Source organism: Motacilla alba, chromosome Z, assembly GCF_015832195.1.
Source record: "Motacilla alba alba isolate MOTALB_02 chromosome Z, Motacilla_alba_V1.0_pri, whole genome shotgun sequence".
NCBI lineage: Eukaryota > Metazoa > Chordata > Aves > Passeriformes > Motacillidae > Motacilla > Motacilla alba.
This window is the reverse complement of record NC_052046.1, coordinates 1878742-1902432: the sequence shown is the minus strand read 5'-3', so window position 1 is coordinate 1902432 and position 23691 is coordinate 1878742. Positions and strand designations below refer to the sequence as shown.

The 23691-nt window shown below is 49.8% G+C and overlaps 1 protein-coding gene across 7 annotated transcripts in view; it reads right to left on the bottom strand.

Moving 5' to 3' along the window:
* Positions 1-1986: 1986 nt before the first annotated feature.
* The window catches only part of ZBTB7C (zinc finger and BTB domain containing 7C), a 145208-nt gene continuing 123503 nt past the window's right edge, over positions 1987-23691 (bottom strand). For all 7 annotated transcript variants that reach the window (XM_038124907.1, XM_038124909.1, XM_038124908.1 and 4 more), the window contains 2 exons: positions 11193-12386; positions 1987-5707 (listed from right to left, as the gene is read on the bottom strand). In XM_038124907.1, the coding sequence (XP_037980835.1) occupies positions 5071-5707; positions 11193-12386 (1831 nt within the window). In that variant the 3' untranslated portion in view covers positions 1987-5070. The remainder of the gene's footprint in view (positions 5708-11192; positions 12387-23691) is intronic.

Here is a 23691-nt window from a genome sequence, read left to right as displayed (position 1 = left end):
CCTGCAGGTGACTGCCAAATGGAAAAGCCTCTCACTTCCCAAACTGCAGGCTCTTTCTTCCCTTTTTAAAACACAAATATTTTTTTCTCTATGCAATTTCCTTCAGCACAACTGCAGGAAGAGGCTCTTGCAACGCTCAGCAAAAGGGTTTCAAGCCCAGGGAAAGGGTTTGCCCATCCAGCTCCCTGCCACTCGTGCCAGGAGATGCTCCTTCGGCAGCAACACCTGGCCCAAGCCAACGCTGCGTGCGCAGCATCACCCGGGTGCCGTTCCCCCTCCGCAGCCTGGATGCTCCAGCAGATAACAGCAGCTGTTCAGGAGCAAGCATGTAGCCATGTGTTGTTGCTAACAAGCATTTACTGAAGCTGGTTTCTTCCCGTGATTCCCATGTGTCTGATTAATGCACAGCTCCTCCGAGCGATTTTCAGACTTTTTTTACACCTTCCCCTTGCAAATCTATCTCTACTTTTTGTTGTTGTTGTTGTTGTTGTGGCATTATAAGCAAACCAGAATGTGAGCATGAAATGGGGTTAAAAGCCACAAGAGCTGAAAAAAAGAAGTTATAGGTGTATTTAAATAGCTAAAAAGTAATTCACACCATTTTCATTTGGGGTGGTTTTTTTTTTTTTTTTTTTGTGCTCAAAACCACACAGTTTATGGGCTGACCCTGCCATGGTCCTGCAGGCTCCAAGCACAGAGGAGCTGCTCAACAATTGACCACCTGCCCTGGAAGGGGGATTGGTATTTCTTTGTTCCCAAGTCACATTTCTGAACTCTGCCTGCAGATCTGGACCTCTGCCCGAGCACCTGATGCTGTGGAGTCCTTCCCTGAAGTGTAAAGGAAGGAAAATAACCTGTGGCTGTAAGAACTTGGGGAGTTTTACTGGGATTGCAGCAGGGTGTGCGACCCATGAGCCTGAGTCCCTGGTCCCCAGGCTTGGGAAGCTTGACATGGACCTTTATTTCCCAGAGTGTTCCCAGTTAAAACAGACTGGGAAGAAATCAAGCAGCCTGACCTGGGTCCCTGGGCTGTACCAGCATCCCATCCTCTTGGGAAAGGTTTCTGAGCACAGAGGAGGGAGCGGTGCCGGTGGGAACATCCCTCCCCGTGGTTAGCCTTATCTCAGTGAGCCCTGGGAAAGCACAGCACGCTGGTAGGTAGCACAGAGGTGCCCAAAGGTGATTCATCCCACCCCTGGGAGGTCCAGCGTAGGTGGGGTGAATCACCCTGCATCAGAACCTGCCTCCCTCCAGAGCCAGGATGGCTTCAGAGGCAGGCTGGAAATCACGCTGCAGGTTGGAGGACAACACGTAGGTGTCTCAGTAGGCACAGGGCACCTGTTTACTTCACCTCCAAACGGCTGAACAATGTGGGATGAGTCCCACCGTTCCTAGCTGGAGCTTATCTTCCAGGATTTTGTACCTCATTCAAAAACAACAAAGGAATTCTGCAATTTCTGAGCAGCCACATGAATTACAGGGCTCATGTTTGTGTCAGTTGTGTTCACATAATCATAGAATCATCAGAAAATTTGAGTTGGAAGGGACCTTTAAGGGTCATCCAGTCCCACCCCCTGCCATGGGCAGGGACACCTTCCACTGTCCCAGGTTGTTTCAAGCCCTGTCCAACCTGGCCTTGGACACTTCCAGGGATCCAGGGGCAGTCACCATCTCTTTGGGCAACTTGTTTCAGTGTTTTGCCACCTTCATTGTAAAAAATTTCTTCCTTCTATCTAGTCTGAATCTCCTCTCTTCCAGTTTAAAACATCTCTTATTCTATCACAGCAGGCCCTGCTAATATGTTTGCCTCATCTTTTTCCTAACATGCCTTTAGGCCCTGGCAGGGGCTCGCAGGTGTCCCTGGAGCCTTCTCTGGTGCAGCTGAACAGCCCCAGCTGTGCCAGGCTGGCTGCAGAGCAGAGGGGCTCAGCCCTGGCAGCATCTCCGTGGCCTCCTCTGGGCTGGCTCCAGCAGCTCCACGTCCTTGTGCTGTTGGAGCAGGGCTGGGGCAGCTCTGCAGGTGGGCTCTCACCTGAGCCCAGGGCCAGAGGGGCACAATCCCCCCGGCCCTGCTGCCCCTGCTGCAGCCAGGCCGTAGGAGCCAGGGGGGGATGAACCAGAAGCCACCACACCGTGAGCTGGGACAGAACTCGTGTCCCTCCAGGCCGAGGTTTGGTGCTCATTACACCCGTCCTGGCTGGGAAACGGGAGCAGATCCCCAGGAAGGCACCTTCACACTCAGCCGGAATACCATGTGGATACCTGTGGCCTGGACTCACCACACAACACCAAAACGGGAAGAAACAAGAGTTTCCTCTAATCATCCCTCTACACCCCAAAAGATGATCACTGCCAGCACTCAGCTCCCTCCAGCCCCACCCAACCCAGCGACAACGCGGGAAAATCAACCTTAACTCCATAATTGTCATCAGCATCGCAACGCCAACAGCCCCTCGGGCTGGAGCCCATACCAGCTCAATCTTTAATTAGTAAGTGATTATTCTGGCTTTCCAAAAGGTGTCAGGCAATCATGCACAGAGCTGAGGCCACACGGATGGCTGCGCTGGCAGCTCAGCAACCGCGGCGGCTTTGCCTTCTCACCATGGCCACAGGCAAGAGAATCAAGTCCTGCTAATAATTTAAAAGCATCAATTAATACAGTTTAATAAATACATAAAATGATCTAGTCTCTTTTTTTTCCCCATCCGCTTTTTAGCATCAATCAAAGTTAAGGGTGATTGTCCCGTGAGTAACTAAGGCAAATTTGTTTGTGTACGTGTGTGTTCCTCTCTACTTTTTTGTTTTGATTTTTTTCCATTGTTTTGTACATAAAGCAATCACATAAAAATAGTTATAAATAGAAAAATTGCAAAGGTTTATCCCCACTTAGACATATAGGAAAAAAAAAAAAAAGAACCCAACCGACCTAACAAACAAACCAAGACAGAAAAAACACCTTGCTTCAAGTCCTTGCAGATCATACAGTACTCAGCATCTTTGGATATTTTACAATGACTCCAAATCGTAGACAAAAAAACACCTGAAGGAACCAATCATCTGCAAAACGTCGCTTGTTTAAGAAGTTGATGTGAATTAAAAAGAAAAAGTTTGATGCAGTTTTAAGAAGATTTCTTTTTCTTCTTACTTTCTTTTTTTTTTTCTCTCCATTGACTTTTGTTGCACGTGGAGTCTTTAAGGATTTCTTTTGGGAGGAGGAAGCCGAGTGTTGGGCAGTTCCTTGGGACCATTCTGCTATGGGTGGTCTCAGAGCAGAACTCCCTCAACCCTCCTGAGGGCTGTGGAACCCTTGACTTCCCTGTGTCCCCTTCCTTGCCTCTGGTGGGCAAGGATTCTCATCCAGCCACCTCGTCACTGATGGAAAAACCAAAAACCTCACGAACCCGCAGTCCTCGCATTCCCTTCGATTTTTCTGACGTTGGAAGGCCATAGTAAAAAGAGAAATAAAAAGCCCCAGTTTGTAACATTTACATTTCCAAGTGTTGGTTTTGTGTAAAACAACCACTGCAACCCACCTCAGCCGGTGGTGGAACTGGGATCCCACCACGGCTCATCCAGGAGCCATCAGAGGCAGATGGCCACCAAAAGCCTTTATCCTTCAGAGCAGCTCATGGATTTGGGGCTGAAGGAGGTGGACAGGGTGATTCCTGCCAAGTGGCCACTTTTTGTGCCCCGAAAGAATTACCAGATGGGGTGGCCAAGATAGGGGCCTGCAGGGATGCTGGGGAGTCACCCCAAACCTGTTGGCCACCATGGGTGACCTTCAACTTGGAGTACCCTGTCATATGTCACCACCTTCTGTTTTGAACCAACCACAGTGAAGAAGTGGCATTTCTACTTGCTGGCAAGTAGACGATATCACCATCAAGACACCAGTGGTGAACTTCTTTATCCACAAAGATCCCTTGAGACAAGCAGCAGGGATATTTGCACACCTGATTTTTTCCCACCAACACTGCAGATTTGGGGACACGCCAGTGTTTTGTGAATTTTTCTCATCACTGTAAGAATTTGAGGGAATTAAGGACAGAACCCCAGACATTTCAGAATGGTCAGCGGTAGCGAATTCTGACTCTTTGGTTTGAAACGACTTTTTCATTTCAAAATTCCCACTGGTTCATTTTTTCAAAGCAAGGGTTTAATAAAAGCTCAGTATCGAAATATTACTGATTCTTCCAAAACTTTTCCTTCACCTTTTCAAGCAACTGAAGTTAAAATACTCAAAATAGGCTTTGGTTCTCCTTTTGAAACTTTGAAATAGCTAAAGAACCAAAATAAGTAAAATCCCCCTTTTCCACCCAGCTTTGTGCTAGGTGTTCGATCTCCTTTTTTTTTTTTTTTTTTTAATGTTTTTAATGTTTTTAAGGTCCCAACTCATGCTGCAGGTCAGGCTTTCAGCAGCCCCGTAAATCTGATATACTGCTGAGAAAGGCAGTGGCCAGTATCCTCCCTCTCTCCCTCTCCCAGTAAGGCTGCTAGACCTCCCCTTTATCCCTTGTAGAATAAATATTGTTGCCAGACATGGGAATTAATTAAGAAGAAAAGAAAACAAAACCAGAAAGAAAACAGAAAAGTCCTTTTGACCAAAAGGGCCAAGGAATGCAACGTAACAAACCCAAGTCTGGACGGCTTGTCAGTGTCCAGTGAGCTCCGTGTGTGGGAAAATGGGGAACATTTCCCACAGAAAAGCCATCCCATGGTGACGGCCGAGCCCTGGACTAAGGCAAGTGACATTTTTGGGGGTGTTGAAGAGAGCAGCAGTCCTGGCCTGGCTTCCCAGATGGAGCTGTGAGTGGAGGGATGGGACAGGGAGTGCCTGACGGCCCCAAAGCCAAGTGCAGAGTCTAAAGTGCCGGTGGCCACGGGGCACAGCACCTGCCCGTGCCCTGCTCGCCCCAGGGACAGCCTCGTGCCCCAAGCCCCATGGCAGGCCATGGCAGTGAGAGGACAAAGAGCTTCTCGGGAACCTGATGACGCAGAAGGGAGGGAGCCCAGGGGAGCGGGCTGCCTTGCTGGGAGGGGAGCAGCTGCATGGTGGGACCGGGCGCGGGTTTAGTTGCTGGCCTCTGAGATGGGAGCCACGTGGCCAAGCCCCGCCAAGCCACTGAAGCCTGTGCTCCAAGGGTCAGGGAGAGGGAAGAAGGGCTGGGCAGCGAGGTTTTCATTGTGGCCCAGGGCGAAGGCGAAGATGCCCGCGTTCCTCTCCATGTCCATCTGGGCCCGCCTGAAGAGCTTCATCTGCGTTTCTTCGATTTGGCTCTCCAGCTCCTGCAGGCTGAAGGGGGCCTTGGCCCCGCTCAGGAAGTGTTTGGGGCTGGGGCCGGGAAGGCACATGGCCGTGCTGCTGAGGTGGCTGCTCATCTCCTCCAGCGTGGGCGGCATCACGAAGCTGTTCTCCACGGGCGGGCCGCCGGGGGCGAAGAGCAGGCCGGCCGCCCGCCAGGCCGCGGGCTTGCGGCCGCGCCGGGGCCGCGCGATGCGGCAGCTCTGGCGCTTGATGTGGCGGTGCAGGTGGTCGGAGCGGGTGAAGCTCTTGTAGCAGAACTCGCACTGGTAGGGCCGGATGCCCGTGTGGATGCGCATGTGGTTCTTCAGGTCGTAGTTGTGCACGAACTTGGCGTTGCAGTGGATGCACAGGTACGGCCGCTCCCCCGTGTGCTTGCGCATGTGGATTTTGAGCTTGTCCTGCCTGCAAAAGAAAAGGCGCTTGGTCAGGCGGTGTGGGGCGGAAGGGTTGGGATTGGCTCTTTTTGGGATTGGCTCCCCGGCTGGGCTCAGGGGAGGAGGTGATGGGAAGGTCATCACGGGGCCTCTCCCAGCGTATGGATGGTCTTGCAGGCTGATGTTTGCATTCACCTCCTGTTTCCTGGGCACTAAAACATCATAAAAACAGAGCCCTCCATGTCAGGAGTTTGCAGCCCATCCCAGAGAGTTCAAAACAGCTTAAATTGGAGGGGAAAAAAACCAACCCTGTAATAAACCCCAAAACCACAGAATCATTAATGCTGGAGAAGACCTAAGATCATCAAGTCCAACCACACCACCAGCCAAGGCCACCACTAACCCATGTCCCCAAGTGCCACATACAGATGGCTTTTAAATCCCTCCAGGGATGGAGATTCCACTACTGCCTTGGGCAGCCTGTGCCCGGGCTGGACAGCCCTTCCAGGGAAGACATGATTTTCCTGATTTTCCAAGCTCAGCTTTTTCTGGCACAATTGAGGCTGTTCCCTCTCGTTCTGTCCCTTATTCCCTAGGAGAAGAGCCCGACCCCAACTAGGCTACATCTTCCTTCCACGTGCTTGTAAAGAGAAAGATTCTAAATATGGGAATAAATCTATATACAACTAAATCTGGGATTATTAAATAAATACAGCCCTGTTCCAGCCTGCAAATAAGGAAATCAGTTTGGTTTGAGAGCCTGGATATGCAGGAAAATACTGCTTAAATTCAGTCCCTCTTGGAGCCGGTTTTCCTCTCCTTTTATTCTTGCACTGACCACATGGTGTCTCAGGAGCTTTCTTTTGGAGCAGGAGCAGCACAGAGGGTGATGCTGCCAGAGGTGCAGCACTCAGGCTCTCTGTCCTTCCCTGCCAGGGTCTCCAAGGCCAGCACACATCCAGCCTCCCACACAGTTTGGAGAAGTTTTTTAAGTCCAGCCGTGGAATAGTGTAATATCCATCCCAATGGCACTTATTTGCAAATATTTATCTGTATGTTTTTTAAGGGGAACTTCTAAAAGTAGGAATATTTTCCCATACGGGCAATTCAGTCACTACATTCCCCCACCCCCCAAAAATGTTTCCTTCTACAGCCAAAAACCAAAACATACCAAAATCACACCTAAAGTGCATGATTATAGAAAATGAAGCTGATTATGGCCCAGCTGAGCTGAACACTGCTTCCTAGGTTGCACCAGTGGAGTTCAAGTAAAGAGTAAAGTGGGAAAATTCATATTGCTTTCCAAAATTATTTCAGTATGAGCCCTCCAACATGCTACTATTGAGGCTAAAAATACATAGAATGTGTGGAGTAATTTCATTAATAGATATAAAATATATATTATATATTACAGATATGTCACATAAAACTATTGGTGTATTTTAATATAAGTAAGGTAAAGAATATACAATTTATTATTGCTTTAAAATATAATTATATCATAAATAACATCATATAAATATATATCACGATTATTTAATTTATACAACACAAAAAACAGACAAAAATCTGTCTACTCTGGCAGGTCAAGCCCTCAAAACTTGCAAGGTGCTGCCTCTGAACTAGTTTTTGCCACCCAGCTCATATTGAAACAGTTTTTGGTGACGTGCCCAGCAGCACAGAGGTGTTGGCTACATCGTGAGGAATGCAGCCCTGGGCTGGGCATCCCTGCACGCCAGTCCCTCAGGATCAAGGATGCAAAGGAGTATCCCTAGCAGGAGAGTAGCTTCTTCACCAGAGGATGCTTTGTTGCTCTTGGGAGACTGATCCCAGCCTGGCCCTGCACCTACAGATTTTTTAGGGAGACATGGAAAAAGGCATCTCTCAGTCCCCGTGCCAAGCTCAGGCCAGCTTCCCACTGTGGCCCTTTTAAAGCTGGTGCTACCCCGAGGTTTTCACAAGGGTGCGTTTTCTCTGCAAGGGCTGGAGCCAGTGCTCAGCAGCAGACAAAGCAGCAGCAGGGAGAATTTCACCCCGAACGGCGAAGTCGTGCGCGGATGAGCGCGGGGGCTCGCACCGCAAAGCGGGGGGAAGTGTTAATAAAAAGCAGAGCTGCCGACCCCACCTATAATTTAATTTAAACCTCTGTAGGTAATGTTTAACCTAGCAGGATTGCTTTTCCTAATAAACACGCTGCGTGCCAGGACTGTATAATGTAAATACAGGCAAAGCTCTTTTCAGGCTATTACCCATCTCCGGCAGCAGACGGGGAGAAACCCAATCCTCCCTGCCCCGGCAGCATCTCCCGGGAATGCAAGGGAGGTTTGTGGCTCCACCTGGAGCCGCCCAGAGGCTGGGGGGGTGAGGTGCTCTGTGGTGAAGCACCTCAGGCAGGATGTGGCATGGGGAACACGGGGTTTGTGAGCCGGGAGCTGGGCTGGAGACTCGCTCCGACGGAGATCCGCACTCTGTGTGTGTGAATAACCTTAATGCAATTGCATTAGGAGAGCGATTAGGGCTCTGCGAGCTGTCACAGCACAAATAATAGGAACAAATAATGTTAACCTTTCCAGCTGGAACAGTATCTCCTTGAGCACACTGGGGCTGTCTTGGTGGAAAAGCTGAAATATTTGCAGCTTTCTCCGGCGTTCTAGCAGGGTGGAACAGCAGACTAGAAGCTGAGCGGCCTTTGTTTAAGGAAAAAAATAATTAATGAGCCATTAAATGAAGTCCTGCTTCCTGTGATCAGATGTCCGTGGGCAGCAGGAGCGGCAGGTCCAGGTGCACGTAGGGTCCTTGCTGGGGGATGAGAGACCCCACTGATGTGGAGGGGATCTGCTGGGGAGGTTGGGGCACTCCTCACCCAGGAAAAATATCTTCTCTATTTCCCCAGCAGATTTTCACCTCCACAGCGCCTTAAATGCAGAAGTAATGCAAAGGACTGGTTCATACTGAAATTCCATTTGGGAACCTCTGCTTCCCTGCACCCTCACTCCCAGGCACTCCCACCCCCAAAAGGGACCATCTGAGCTCGCATCTCCCAGTGAAGGCACTGTGGGTGCAAGTCCAGCGCTTTCAGAAAGCATGGGATTCCCCCCCTCCCCTGAGAGCAAAACACATAATGCAGGTGGCAGGACTCAGGAAATCCCAGTAGAAATCTCTTTCTACATCTTAATCACTCCACTTTGCTTAAAACTACACCTTTTCCTAAAAGATAGCTCTCTCAGCAGAATAATGATGAAAACAACTAAGAAAACCCCACCCCAAACAAAATCAATTAGCTGCACACTGTTCAAAATCCTTCCAAACACATTTAAAAACAAATCAGTATTTTAAGATATCTGCTTTGCTCAGGGTGTTAAAGAAGGAAAAGACCCTCCAGCACCCAGCTCTGCCCGCAGTGACCCACAGGACCAGTTTTCATCAGTGGTGTTGGGGGACTGCACTGCTGGGTGAGTCCCTGTTTTTTGGGTTTTTTTTCCTTTGGATGAAGTCCCCCTACCCCTGTGCCCTGTATTTAGAAGCTGCTGAGCACATGGGGGATGTCAAAACTATCAGGTTTAGTCCTGTGTTAGTAATGGGTCATGCTAGACCAGCTCTGTGTGGAGTTTTCAGCCTCCACCACGCTGATACAACCTGTCTGGATAAGGCATTGTGCCTCAGTTTCCCCGAACTAAGTGAACAATGCTGCCCTTGCCTGTAAAGGGCTTTGGAAGCCCTCTGGGAGAGCGCAGCTCTATTATTCCTGTTATGGGAAGATGTCAGTGATGGATCTAGGCAGGATATTTCCTCATCAAAAATTAGCAGCCACAGCAGCACACACAAGAGAGCAACAGGGACCACAGGATGGGGCTGGCCAGGCTGCCCCTCCAGTCGGAGAGGCCACCACGCTGACAGGGCTGAATCCACCCCACGGAGACAACACTGCTAACCCGGGGATGCAGCACCAGCAGGAGCCAGATCCAAATTCCTGCAGGCAGGAATTATCACCATGCAGTGGCCTTTCCCCTGCAAATACCAGGGTGAGCTGGCTCACACTGCACATGCCCGCCCGAGGCACGATGCTCCCCGCATTATAATATGGTGTCTGCTGTGTTAATGGAGGGGAGCATGGAAATTTATTTTCAGGTCAAATTCTCATCATCTGCATATCTTCCATTCGAATATTATCACAGGGACAGGAGAAGAAAAGACAGGCTGAATGCAGGAGCACCCCAGGTGTCCGGCCATTGTCAGGAGCTCGCCTCTGCCTACTGTGCAGATTATTTTCCTCTGGTTTTCTCACCCCAGCTTAATAGGGCTCTCTCTCTCTCTCTCACATGCAGCCAGGAGCTGAAATACCATGCTCTTGTCAGAAAGCTTTATTATTATGGTAAAGATTGTTCTCATTAGATATTAATTATACTCAGCAAGAGCAGGTCCAGGAATCTATTTGTCTCCGCTACCGATTAAATTTGCCCAGCTTTGCAGAGCACGGTTTCAGGCTGGAACATTAGATTTGCACAGCTAAATACAACTTGGCAGGAGAAGTTGCAGCTGCCCCATCTCTGGAAGTGTCCCAGGCAAGGTTGGACAGTGATGGGAGCAACCTGGGATAGTGGATGCTGTCCCTGCCCACAGCAGGGGGCGGAACTGGATGAACTCTAAAGCCATTTCCAACTCAAGCCATTCCATGATTCTGTGAGTCCAACTGTTCCCCCAGCACTGCCGAGTCCACCAAACCATGTCCCCAGGTGTCACACCTACACATCCTTTAAATCCCTTCAGGGATGGGGACTCCCCCACTGCCCTGGACATGCTGTTACAGCACTTTGCATGAAGAAATTGTTCCTAATATCCAATCTAAACCTTCCCTGGTGATGCTTGAGGACGTTTCCCCTTATCCTGTCATTTGCTACTTTGGGGAAGAGACCGAGACCCCAACTGCACTACTGAGACATAATAATTAGTGCCACTCCAGCCCCAGAAAGCCCAGAAAGCCCAGATACTGTCATGTCCAAACCTGTGCAACTTGGTTGTGGTCTACACTGATGCCAAAATGTGCAAACCCAAACTAATTACATCCTGTGGCTGAATGACCCTCCCAACTCAATGCATCTCTCAGCACATTAGAGATGAAGCATCCTTGGCTGTTTGACCATCTGTTTTCCAGCTCACTCTGGCCCCACTGTGGTGAACTATGGTGGGGTTGAAAATATCCTGTTACTTATTTAAGCTTTTGTCCAGCGAGGGGATGGATCCAGTGAGCTGTGGATGTCATCCACAACCCACAAAAATCAGTAGGTTCTTTTTCTTCCTCCACCCTCCCTCCCTCTTTTTTTTTTTTTTTTTTTTTTTTTTTTTTTCCAAAGGGATAGAGATCATGCCCTGCTTTCTTCCCTACTTTTATTTCGGGACAAAAACTCTGGTGAGTTTTCTCTGATGAGCAGCTGAGAAATCAGTCATGGGTTATGATGTGGCCCCTCCAGCCACCACCCCACACCCCACACATGGCAGAGGTGACCAACACACACCTGGTAAAGCGAACTTCACAGATATTGCACATATAGGGCTTCTCCCCCGTGTGGGTCCTCATGTGCCTGGGCAGCTTGCCAGCTCCCATGATGACTTTGTTACAGATGGGACACTGCTGGGATGCCTTGGGCTTTATTTTCCTCTCTTCCTCCAGCGGCCATGGGGGAAAAACTCCTCCAAACTGGGTAGCACTTAAGAAATTGAGATAAGCACTATAGTCAGTCTCTGCCTTAATATGCCCTAAGGGAGCTGCTGGAGTGTTGGCAAACATGTCCTTGAAGAAGTCATTAGGGAAAGGAGGTGGAGGCAGGTCTTCCTTCTCCTCCTCTTCCTTGATCTTCCTCTTTTTGATCACCAGGTCCAAGGGGCCGTTGTCTACTGGTGGCTCCTCGAGCTGGGAGAAGGAGTTAAAGTCGCCGTTCCACAGGTGGGGGAAGAAGCTGGGGGCAAAAGGAGACAGAGCTGGCCTCCGTTCTGGGATGTTTGCCTTAGGGTACAAGTTTTCACTCAGCAAGGACTCTATGGAGAAGTCTCGTATCATGCCCAAGTGCCCAGAGGAGTTACTGGCTGGGAAGTGATTTGGAAAATCTTTAGGTGCTTCTGTATAAGCTTCTTCGGTGAGATCGGACTCAGAAGGGCTTTGGTGGCAGCTTACTTCTTGTACATCGGCTAGGTTTTCCTGATTGACAAAATCTTCCACTTCCTCCTCCTCCTCTTCCTCCTCATCTTCATCTTCATCTTCATCGTCGTCGTCGTCCTCTTTGTCATCTTCCTCCTCGGCCTCTCTGTCGGGCTCCATGATTTCAAGGCAAACGTTGATGATGCTCTGGATCTCCAGCATCTTGGCGGCGCTGAGGATGTGCTTGACGTTTGAGGTGGTGATGGTGAGGGTTGAGGTGTAGGCAAACTCGAGGATGGCAGAAAGTGCTTCAGGCTTGACAAAGTCAATCTCGTAAACATAGGGCTGGTCTGTTAAAGTGCCGGTAGTGAAGAGTTTTTTGAAGTACTTGCTGCAGGCAGCCAGGACGGAGCGGTGCGTGCGGTACTCCTGGTCCTGCACGATGAGGATGACATCGCAGAGGAGCCCGTCGTGCCGCTGCTCATTTAGCCCACACAGGACCTCGCTGCTGTGGTTCGGGAATGGGATCCCGATAAGATCTTCAATGCCATTGGCCATATTCTCATTTAGTGCCCTAGGACAAAGCACCAACAGCAGAGCGTTAGCAGGGAATTGCCAACTGATAATGCCAAAATGATGCTGCCTTCTCCCGGAGTCCTTCCCTCCTCTGCCTCACCTGCCGCCACCTCCTGCCTGCACTGTCTGAGTGCATCTCCAGGCCACCTTCAGCTCCTTCCATATCCTCTGCTTCCCTCCCCATCTCCTCATCCTTCTCAATTCCCACCCTGCTCACCTTTTCACCGTCACCACAAGCTCCCTCTTCTTTTTCACACCCCTCCCCCAGGAACCTTGTGCAATGACTCCTTACCCACCACATTTCTTCTGTGTCCTCCTGGAGCCAGCATTGTTCCAGGCACACGTTGGATTTACCCTGCCAGCAGCTACGTGGGGAAAGTGTGATGCTGTTATTGCTTCACACTGCCAAGAGCCAGCACCTACACTGCTTGAAACAGATGAGCCAAGGAGGGCCCATCTCATCCACGTGATTGTTTTTGGGGCTGGTACAACTGGACATCCCACATAGGAGGGTCAGGGCTTCCTGCTGCAGCAGGAGAGTGATCCTTGTGGATCTTCAGTTCTACTTCATGCCTGGAAGCAATGACAAGTCACCTCACATGGGGACATGCCACATAGGAATGTCCTCCTGAGGGATCTGGGAATGTGGAGGAAAGCAAGGATTTGTGTCACACTGTGTACCTAAACACTCAGAGGAGGACAGCCAGGTAGCAAGGACCTGGCCAGACACAGATTGCTGTCTGCTATCTCTTCCCATGAGCTGAGCTCTCTCCATTCCCAATCCTTGGACTTGTCAGCATGGTATCAAAATGCCCTGTGCATCTGGCAGACTTCTTCTCCTGCTAGAGCAGCTTTAGCTTCAAAGGAAAACTCGGAAGCAAAAAGCCCACACCCAAGAGGAAAACCTGACCCTTTATTTTTGCCATTTTTTTAATCTGTAAGATGTTTCCTCTTTCACATGGCTCCAGCAGCCCTTCCACATGAGAAATCCCAGGAAAGGAAAGCGATTTCCTCCAGCAGGCGACGAATACATTAATCCCCTCACAGACAGAATACATCAAACAGACAGAATAACTTTGAATACACTAACCCTTGGAAACCCCCAGGACACAGAGCATGTGTTCATGCAGTGTCACCTCTACCAGCCCTGGCCCTGCTGCAGGTAGACACTTGGTTCACAGCCAAGGGACAGAGCAGTTAATCTCCAGGAGAACTCAGGGCACGTGAAAGCAAAACTGCTGCCCCACTCCATCCCTTCTGCAAGGCTGACACCATCAGGCAGGCTCCCCAGTTTCACACCACGCCACCTCTGCAGCTCTCCTGGGATCCATTGCCACATCCTGGCTATCCTTCCCTGCTCAGTTTCTGGCTCTGCTGATTCCAAACCTCCTTCCAAGCCACCCAGAGGGGTTTACTTCAGCTGGCTCCCGCCCTCCCAGCTGCCTCAGGGATGGAAAGAGCCTGGTCTGATGGAGACTGTCCATGAAAACCTGTCCTTCACCTTGGCCAGCAACCCTTGGGAAGCCTGGGGGGGCCTATAGAGGAGATCAGACTCTGCAGGAAACATTCCCGTGGGAAAAGGAACGCTGTCTCCCTCTTCTTCCCTCCCCAGGGAGACCTTGCAGGTATCTCCCCCACACCTAGCCAGCACTGCCAAAAATGGGTGTGTGGGAGCCAGAGAGTGAAGGTCTCGGAGGATGTTGCAACCTACAGGGAGGTGATGGACCACAGGGATGGGGGACAGCTGTCCATGCTCAGGGAAGCCTCTCAGGGGCTGGAGGGCAACCCCAGCCACGGGAAGCCCTCTCCAGCCAGCTCCCCTAGCCCAGAGCTGGGCAGAGGAACCAGGAATCACACCCAGCTCCGGCCACTGACATTTTCAGCGGAGGGAGGACGCTGCAGCCCCGCATCCCATGGTGTGCCCATTACCTCCACGCTAATTACGTCTGTTGTCTGAAACAAATTGGTTCATTACAGTGTGCTGTGCTTAACCATGTTAACCAGCAACGCTCCTCTGCGATCCCGACCAGCTCTGTATCAAGTCCTCCTTGAAAATCGCCGATAAATGACAGTAAATCTAATACCTTCTCCAAGTGGAGTGTAAGATAATAAATAACCCCTGAGCCAGGGAGGAAAAGACAGCTTCCTTTCTAGGGCTTTGTATCCCGAATAATAAGCGTGAGCAATTAAATTTCTATTGCTGTTTTTATCATCTACTCGTTTATTTTTGTTTGGAAGGAGCCTGAGTGTTAAAGGAGCTTCTTGCATGAAGGAACGTGTCTTCCTATTTTCATCTTTCACTGCCAGATCACCCTAAGTGCCAAGAATCAGAACAGCAGAGTATTAGACTACCCTGAGAAATGTTTCTATAGAGGGTTTTTTCTGGACACAAAGCTTCATTCTTCCTAATTAGTGGATCATTTGCTCGACAGCAGGAAAAATTAGAATTGGGAGATTGGGGTGTGATTATATACATAGTTACATGTAATATATATGTATAAAATATATTTTAAAAATTAGGGGGTTTTGGTGGAAATTAGCTATTTTTCCTTTCTTATCCCTCCCTGGTCCTCCTGAGATGTGGCTCTGTTAACTGCAGCGTTTAGGCAAGCCGATAACTTTACAGGATGCTGGCAAAATTGAAGGTGATTCATGTCATTTAAACCGGGGGTGAGGGGGGGGAGAGGGAGAGAAACAACCCATTCATTTGCATACATTTGCATTTTTTAAACTCTCAGGGTGGTTTGACAGCTCTGGAGCTCAGCGAGCTTGAGAAATGACCTTATGGTTCCCATGCCCCCGGGGAGGTTGATGGCCAGAGGCTGGAAGTGTGCTGAGGCTGACGTTTTCCTTCCTTCCCCTCCCTCCTCTCCCTCCTCCTGCACTCCCCCCTTCCCATCCCCAAGCCAAGGGTGGGGTCCTCAATAATAACAGGCTTAAAAATAGCATCTGATGGTGACAAATGTCACCAGTGCATGCACACACACACACATACACACACGTGCACACACACACGCAAATGCTGAGCAGACGACACGGAGTTAAACAGCAAAATCCCATTTTATAATAGAAAATTACAGCATTGTTAAAATAAACTGGAGGGAGATGGTGGAAAGGGTGGAGGGCACCTAAAATAAATGTATTCTGCAGATGACTTTGTGAAACGTTGCATTTATGGTCATGCTTAAAACTCATTCATTACTTTCTTGCCAGGAAAAGCCCCACTTATAAAAAAAATGATGGTGGGATACTGGACTGCTTCCCCCACATTCTGCCAACAGATTTAGACACCTGAAGCTGCAACAGGAAAAAAAAGAGGAGTTGGGGTAGCTAAGCTTGATCCCCTTTATGGGTGAAAAACGCCGGATACAAGCGAGGGACTACAGCAATTATCATAAACCACCTGCAACGTGCACTCCCTGGGTGACCCAAAGCTCATCCAGGCACTCTGCTGCTCAAAACCTCCTTTTTTTTTAAATACTGTTTTTTTCTCCAACCTCCTTCACGATAATACTGAAGGATCTCAGCATCTCCAAACGAGCAATGTAAAACTGAAATATCAGAGAGAGGCAAAATGCTGATTTTAGCACCGTGGCAAGTAAGAACCAGAAGTACACTCAATAGCTTATAAAGACATACGCACAGAAAATAGATCAAGCAAACTCATATTGCCTCTACTTGTTTGTAGGGGTGGAAATGGAGCACTGGCACAGCTCGGAGCAGCCCTGGAAAGATGTGCCAGCCCTGGGGAGGGACAGGATCCTGCCCCTGGGTCTCAGTGTTGCTCAATGGCAGGAGCAAGAGACCTGTGACCTGCGAGGGCTCTTCACCAGCACTTCCCTTTCCCATCTCCTTCCTCACCCCCGGTGACAACGCCCTGAAAAGCCGAGCCCTTGGAGGAGATGAAGGCTGCCAGGGAAAGCCCAGGCTTGTGCAACATGTGGCTGCTGGTTCAGGGCTGTGTCAGGGACGGGGGATGTCCCCTTCCCATGCACGGGGATGGTACTTCACACCCTGAGTCTTGGCTGGGAGACAGCAATTTTGGCTTTTAATTGTATGTTGGCATGCAACATATTTGCTGTAACACACAGCAATTCAATATTTTAATACACTAATATATTAATATTCTGGTACATTAATATTTTACCACTTGTATGGTTTAGATATTTATAATTTTGCATTAATATTGTATATATTCATATTTTATGTGTTTTTATTTTATATTTTGGTTATTTGCATTGAGATTTTCCTGAGCATCTCCCTTTAAAATGTGCATTGCTTGGCCTCCTCTTTGCTATGATTTTCCCTCAGGTAAGTGCTGGCTCCTGACTGTGTTTCTTTTTTCTGTGCCTACAGTGACTCTCTGTGGGAGCGCCCCCCCAAGATATGGGGGTGCCCCAGGGCAAGCAGGGCATGCAAAGCAGCTGCCCCACCACGCCAGGCTCATTCTGCATTCAGCACGGTGGAGGAAGGAGCCTCAGGCTCTGGCTGATCTCTGCCTGCTCCTGGTGTCAAAATGTCATTTTTCCAGGCAAAACAAGGTGTCTCCAGTTCCTCCCTTCACCCAGCCTGTGTGTGTAGAGGGATTCAGGGTGCAAGGCCAGGGGCAAGGCTTGGGGTTGAACATCCCTGACCACTGCTCCCCCATCCCAGCCAGCTGCTGCCCCCCCCTCCTGAGCATCCCTCGGTCCTCGCTGACACAAAACCCCTGGAGGAATTCCAGCTTTACCCCTGAAGCATGAGACCACCCAGCAAAGCATCCCAGAGGTGTCAGAACCAGGCTTTGGGGTGCCGAGCACGCCCGGCCACCCCAGGCTGCTGACCCTGTCAGGAGAGGGAGTCAGAGAACCACAGAACGAATCTCAGAATGGTTTGGGCTGGAAGGAACCTTAAAGCTCACCCCTCTCCACCCCCTGCCATGGGCAGGGACACCTTCCACTATCCCAGGCTGCTCCAAGCCCTGGCCTTGGACACTTCTAAGGATGGGAGAGTCAGTAGGAGATCTCCACACCTTTCCTCACCCTGATTTATTTTCTAGCACCACCTCCCCAGCCCGGGGCACTCAGCACCCTGAGGCTCAGATGCTTTGGCTCTGCTGCTCTGCTACCTGTACCTCTTTCCCAATCCCTGCTCCAGGCTGCAGGAGCAGAGGCAGCAGCAAGGGTGGGCTGGCTGCTCTCCCTCTGCATCCACCCATGGATGTGCAGACCTGCCTGCTACATCCATCAGCCCATAAATATATGTGGGGTTTTTTTTTTTTTCCCACAGTTTTATTTGTGTCTCCTCGTAATGAGGCAATTAAGATGTGCATGTGAGATCACTGTAATCTGTCAAAATATTACAGCTACTTTCACTGGGTACACTGGCCAGTGATTGATCACTCCTGCTCCTGTTACTTGGTGGAAAAACACTGGCACAGGATGCCCAGAGAAGCTGTGGCTGCCCCCGGATCCCTGGAAGTGCCCTGGACCCGGCTGGATGGGGCTTGGGGCAACCTGGGCTAGTGAAAGGTGTCCGTGCCCATGGCATGGGGCTTGGACACAATGGTCATTTCAAACCCAAACCAAACTCTGATTTTATTTTGGTGGAATAGGGACGCTGAGGCTCTGTTCCTGCATCCACCAACTGCTCCACAACCTTGAGCAAGTCCCTTGTGCAAATGCCCCTGAGCAAAGCCACCCACACTGACACCCCATTCGCAGCCAGCCCCACAGGGACAACACCACTGCCTTGGCCAAGCACTTCACTCCAATTGGGAAGACCAAGAAAGACTTGGGATCCCCAAATACTTATTTGAAGGCAAGCAGAGAGGTGGGATTACCTTTCTGTTTGAAAAATAAGGAAGGTGCAAAACCTGAAAAAGGAAAATATTGCCTTTATATTTATTCCTTACTATGGGGGCACACCTCCCCTCTGAACATCTTGTCTCCAGAAGAACATGTTATTAAACCACCCACCCCAGCAGCAAGCGTTTCTGCCCTCCAGCAGGAAGGTGGGGCAGAGAGCTCCTTGCCTTTCAATCACTTCCCTGGGATGCCTGGAACGACGAGGAAAACATGGTGACATGACTGCTGCCTCCCTCGCAAGGAAATCACCACGGTTCTGAGGGACACCACCCCTCTGCAAACCCAAAGATGGTTCTGGGGGAAGGAAATCACCACGGTTCTGAGGGACACCACCCCTCTGCAGACCCAAAAATGGCTCTGTGTAAGGGAAATCATCACAGTTCTGAGGGACAGCACCCCTCTGCAGACCCAAAGATGGCTCTGTGTGAGGGAAATCACCACGGTTCTGAGGGACAGCACCCCTCTGCAGACCCAAAAATGGCTCTGTGCAAGGGAAATCATCACAGTTCTGAGGGATACCACTCCTCTACAGACCCAAAGGTGGCTCTGTGTGAAGGAACCACCTCACAGCAACACCACTGGGGCTTTACTACTCCAGGAACTGCGACCAGTCTGGGAGACACAGGGTTGAGCAGGGAAAGTTTGGGGTGTTCGGCTTTCAGTTGAGTTCATCCACACACAAGTGAGGATCTCGCCAAAAAACACATGGATTTTGCTTGGATCTGGACAGAGCAGAAGAGGGAAGATGCTTCCAAAGTGATGCTCTGGCGAGGAAGGATGCACAGAAGGTGGCATTCCCCTTGGAAGAGGCTCGCTGGCAGCACGGATGGGCAGGAAGCCCCAGGGATGGGTGCAGAGGTGGCATCACCCCGCAGGTCTCCTGGCAAGGGAGCAGCTCTGCAAATGGAACAGGTCAGCACAGTTTAAAGGGATGCCCTGTGTGACACCAGGGGCAAAGGCCAAGCAGAGTCCCCGGGATGCTGACCCAGATGGAGACCTCCCTCTGATGCCAGGAGGAGAGGGGTGGCCAAGGAGCCCTGCCCTCCACAGGATGTGTGAGGTGGAAGAGCCCCAGAAGTCGAGCATGGTTTGATCACATAATTAAAGTGGTTAGGCTTCAGGGAGTGAAATCACAGGGGTGACCTTCACCCTGCTATTTCTTCATTACTTACTGGACTTGTCAGAATTCATACTAATCTCTGAACAAAATCCTTGGGCATACAAGGATTCATCCTTACGAGCATCTGGCTGGCAAGCTGAGCCCATGTGAACTATTTATATTTGCACATACTATATAAAACTGACCTTTTTTCCAGCTGGAACTACTTGTTTCCTATAAGCAGGCCACAAAAAAAGCCATATTCACTGAAGTCCCATCAGGGAGTCCAAAACAAAAGGTGCTTTAGCAACATCTCCAGAGTTTCCAGTGATCCCAACAACAATCCTTTCTCTTCTCAGTTTCCAGAATCCATGCAGAAGTTTATCCAGCCAAGCAGATCTGGGGCACATCAGTACTGGAAATCTGCTGGATATCTCTGGTACAACATCACTTGGGAAGCTCCACAGGGACTATTTGCTTAGGAAGGTGGTGACAGGTGCCACTCATTTGCTCACCAGGATGTGGAGGCCAAAGCAGCTCCTGTGCCCTGTGTGAACCTATCCCAGGGAATTTTTAAACACTCCTTACATATGACAGCAAATGTACACCTTTGAACAAATCCATCCCTGCAGGTTGACTCCAGCCACCCAGAGCCTACACAAAGTACTCTGTACTTCATCAACTTTGTTTACACACAGATATGATCTGGCAAAATTGCAAATTATGAATCAAGTCGCCCCTCAGCATGCTGAACAGTTGGGTGCTGCTGGTGGTAATGAGAATTTGATGCTGCTCCATGACCACCAGGACCTGACCCTGGTCCATCCATATAAGACTTGATTTTCTGTCCCCAGTTCCTCTCTGGGGAGGAACCTGTGGCTGAAGTTGAGCTCTTGAGCAGCACAAGGTGGTGAACAGGTTGAACTCATGGCAGTGTTGGAACTGATCTTTAAGATTCCTTCCAGCCCAAACCGTTCTGTGATCACATCTCCAAGTCCCATGACCTTCCCATTTCCTTGGAACCAGTTCTCAGTCCCAGGTAAATGAAAACATGAGCCCTGTCAGGGCCAGAATAGAATTTGGTGCCTGCTGTAATTGAAGGGCCATGTTTTCACTTTGGTTTCCTTTTCCTGACTTCCTTTAATTGCCCATCACACTGCCCAGTTTCCGAATTTATATAAAGCTCCAAAATCAGGAGCTCCAGGTCACTTCTGGGTGGCAGCTTGATGAAGTCTGCATGCTGTATGACAAATGCCATCTGATGTGCTGAGCAGGCCTTGGCAAAGGGGCGTCCTGGTGATAAATGGCCAAATAAACATAAACAATTAGTGAATCTACATCAAAGGCACCACCTGGCTCCAGATGGTGTTTTGAGGGCTTCATCCACACACAGAGCAGGGGCAAATTAATTAACCACAACATCTAGGCAGGTACCAGAGAGAAGACTTTATAGAGTGGTCACATCTGACCACAGTCTTGTCTTTCAGCCTTATTCCCCCATTCAAGCATTTCTTTGGAGGTCTGGAGCTTGAGGGAATGGTGCTCTGGGCCTCAGCTTCCTACTGCTCCTCTCTGCTGAGGCTTTACAAGGTGCTGCAAGGCTGAAGATACTCAAGATCCCTTTTTTTTCTTAAAACTCATTTTCTGGAAACCTTTGAAACCCCGTCTCCACAGCTCTGTGTAGCCTTGATGGTCTCCTGGCCATGTTTAATACGATGTTGCTGGTACAGGCAATGATGCTGGGTGAGTGCCTCCCCCCCTACCCAAATCTATATGCGCACACTCAAAACACATGTGGGAGGGGGGAATATGTTAAGTGGAACAGGAGGGTTTCCAGACATCCTCTGCAACCTCGCCACTCTCATGGAAACTCATTCACACCTCAAGTGACATGCTCCCCCTCCCACACCACCAAAATGAGGAAAAAAAGGAAAAGCAAGAGGAAAATCCCCACCAGAGATATGCCCATGCAGGGTACGGCTGAACATCTGGTTGCTGGTCCCCCCCAGCAGCTCTGGCATGAGACAGATGAAGGTCCATGAGGTATGTGACATTGCTGGTGGCATTTCTGCCCACGTGTGGGCAGCCACTCTCCTCCAACACCTTCCCATTGTGCCCAGACCCTGCTACAGGGAGTGACATAGGAGATATATACATATATAGATAGATAGATATAGATATATATATATATATATATATATAGGACACATCCCTATTAACACACAACATTACAATCCAATGAGCACATCAGTGGTAGGTACCTCCTTCCAGCACGGCCTTAAAAATAGCCAAAAAAGCCATTTCCTCCCATTCTGAACTCTCCTGGGAAAACATGCCAGCCCCTTCACTCTCTCTCGTCCTGTTCTTCTTCAGAGCCAGAAAAAGGAAAAGAAATTTTTTAAAAAAAGGCTCCTATTGAACAGCCTGCACACACTGGGTGGGTTTGCTTCCTGACAAAAAAAAAAAAAAAAAAAAAAAAAAAGAAGAAAAAAGAAGAAAACCAGCACAAAAAAAAAAAAAAAAAAAAAAAGAAAAAAAAAAAGAAAAAAAAAGAAAAAAAAAGAAAAACCAACCAACCAACCATGGCGGAAAAATGTGCCCAGCTTAACCATGGAAAACTGGTTTGGCTGGCGTCCCTCCGGAGTGGACAGGATTGCGAGGGACTTGGACTCGGATCCGGGTGAGGCTGTCACCAGCCTGCTCATGAAAACACAGCTCCAAAATAAATACATTTTTTGAGGGCTCCGAAAAAGCTGAGCGCCAAGGATGGGGATCCAGCTTCCCCTTCTCTGACCCCCCCCCTCCCCCCCCCCCCCCCCCACCTCTCCCCCAGAGAGAAAGCCACCAACGGGAGGACTTTGGGAACAAAAATAAAAGGGTCAGAGCGCTCGCACATTAAATCAGAAGCAGATGTGTGCCTGCTCGCCAGCCTGAGTCACCGCGGGAGGGTGGGGAAGGGGGGGTTATCGCTATTTTGGTGCTGGGTGTGGGGTACAGAAAACAATGTGAGGAGAAGGCGGTGCAGTGTTTGAGCAGGCTTAATATCGGCTTGGGAGCAGGTACAGGCAGGCTCCAGCAGTGGTGGGGTGGGAAGCTCAGCTCGGCAGTGGCATTGGCAGCAGCTGCACCCCATCCCCTGCCCGGGCAGGACTGCTCCTCCAGACCCTTCCCAGGCACCCTGGCACCATCACTGGGCATCCCCAGTGGCACACATCCCTTTTTGGGGGGTTTCTTGCTGATCTGCATTTAGTCCCCCAGTATTAACCCTCCAGGTGGAGCACCCAGTCATCCCCATGCGCTGGCTGAGATGCTGCCAGGCCTGAGGTGTCTCCACAGCAAGACAGAGGCAGAAGCTTTGTCCTCTCTCTCAGGAGGACAGCCTCAGCAGCTCAGCACCTCTCTAAAGCCCTGCTTGCTTTGGGCCAAGCCCTGTAACACGAGCTCAGCTTCTCCTTTCAGCTCCCACTGTTCCCTGCGCTGCTGACACCGTGTTGCTGTTCATTAGGCTCATAAATCCCACAGGTATTTAGGAGAAAGGTATCTCAGATTGGTCTATTTAACTCTGGCATAACTCAAAATATTCTATTCCTCCTTGGCTCTCAAGAGAGCCCTTGCAGCCTCATTGGTCTGTAATTGCCATTTCAGTCCTGGAGCTCTAAACATGCAAGTTCCCGTGCTACGGCTCGGCCAGAAGAGTTCCCACATAGAAATTAGGCGGATTTTGGAGAGGTGTGCTCATGGAAGGTGCCTGAGCAGAGCACCTCGTCCTGCAATGGCAATCCACCTTGCAAAGACACAGCCCCTCAGCACCACCACCCCATCACCTGAACCATGGGCAGAATGATTGTCCTGGGGTTGTATGGTGGTGTCACAGTCAAACCCAACACAGGATGAAAATTCAGGACCCTGGCTCAGAGAAGAGACCAAACAGGCACAGATGTTACCTGTGAGTGACTCCCCAGAGTCACTACAGGCTCTGTCCCATCAGAGAGGGGAGTTAGGCAGAGTGGGTGAATATTCCATCTCTCCATCCTTTGCTGCCCTGAAGAGGAGCTTCACAGATGCTCCATCCATGGAAACAAGTAGTGATGGCTTTAAAAGGAAAGAGTGGAGATTCAGACTGGCTAGGAGGAAGAAACTCTTACCATGGGGATGGTAAAACATGGGCACAGGCTGCCCAGAGGAGCTGTGGCTGCCCATCCCTGGAAACATTCAAGTCCAGGTTGGCTAGGACTTGGAGCAGCCCCATTTAGTGGAAGCTGTCCCTGCCCAGGGTAGGGGACTGGAATGAGATGACCTTCAAAAGTCACTTCTAACCCAAGCCATCTGATGATTCTGTGGTCCCATGACCATTTTTT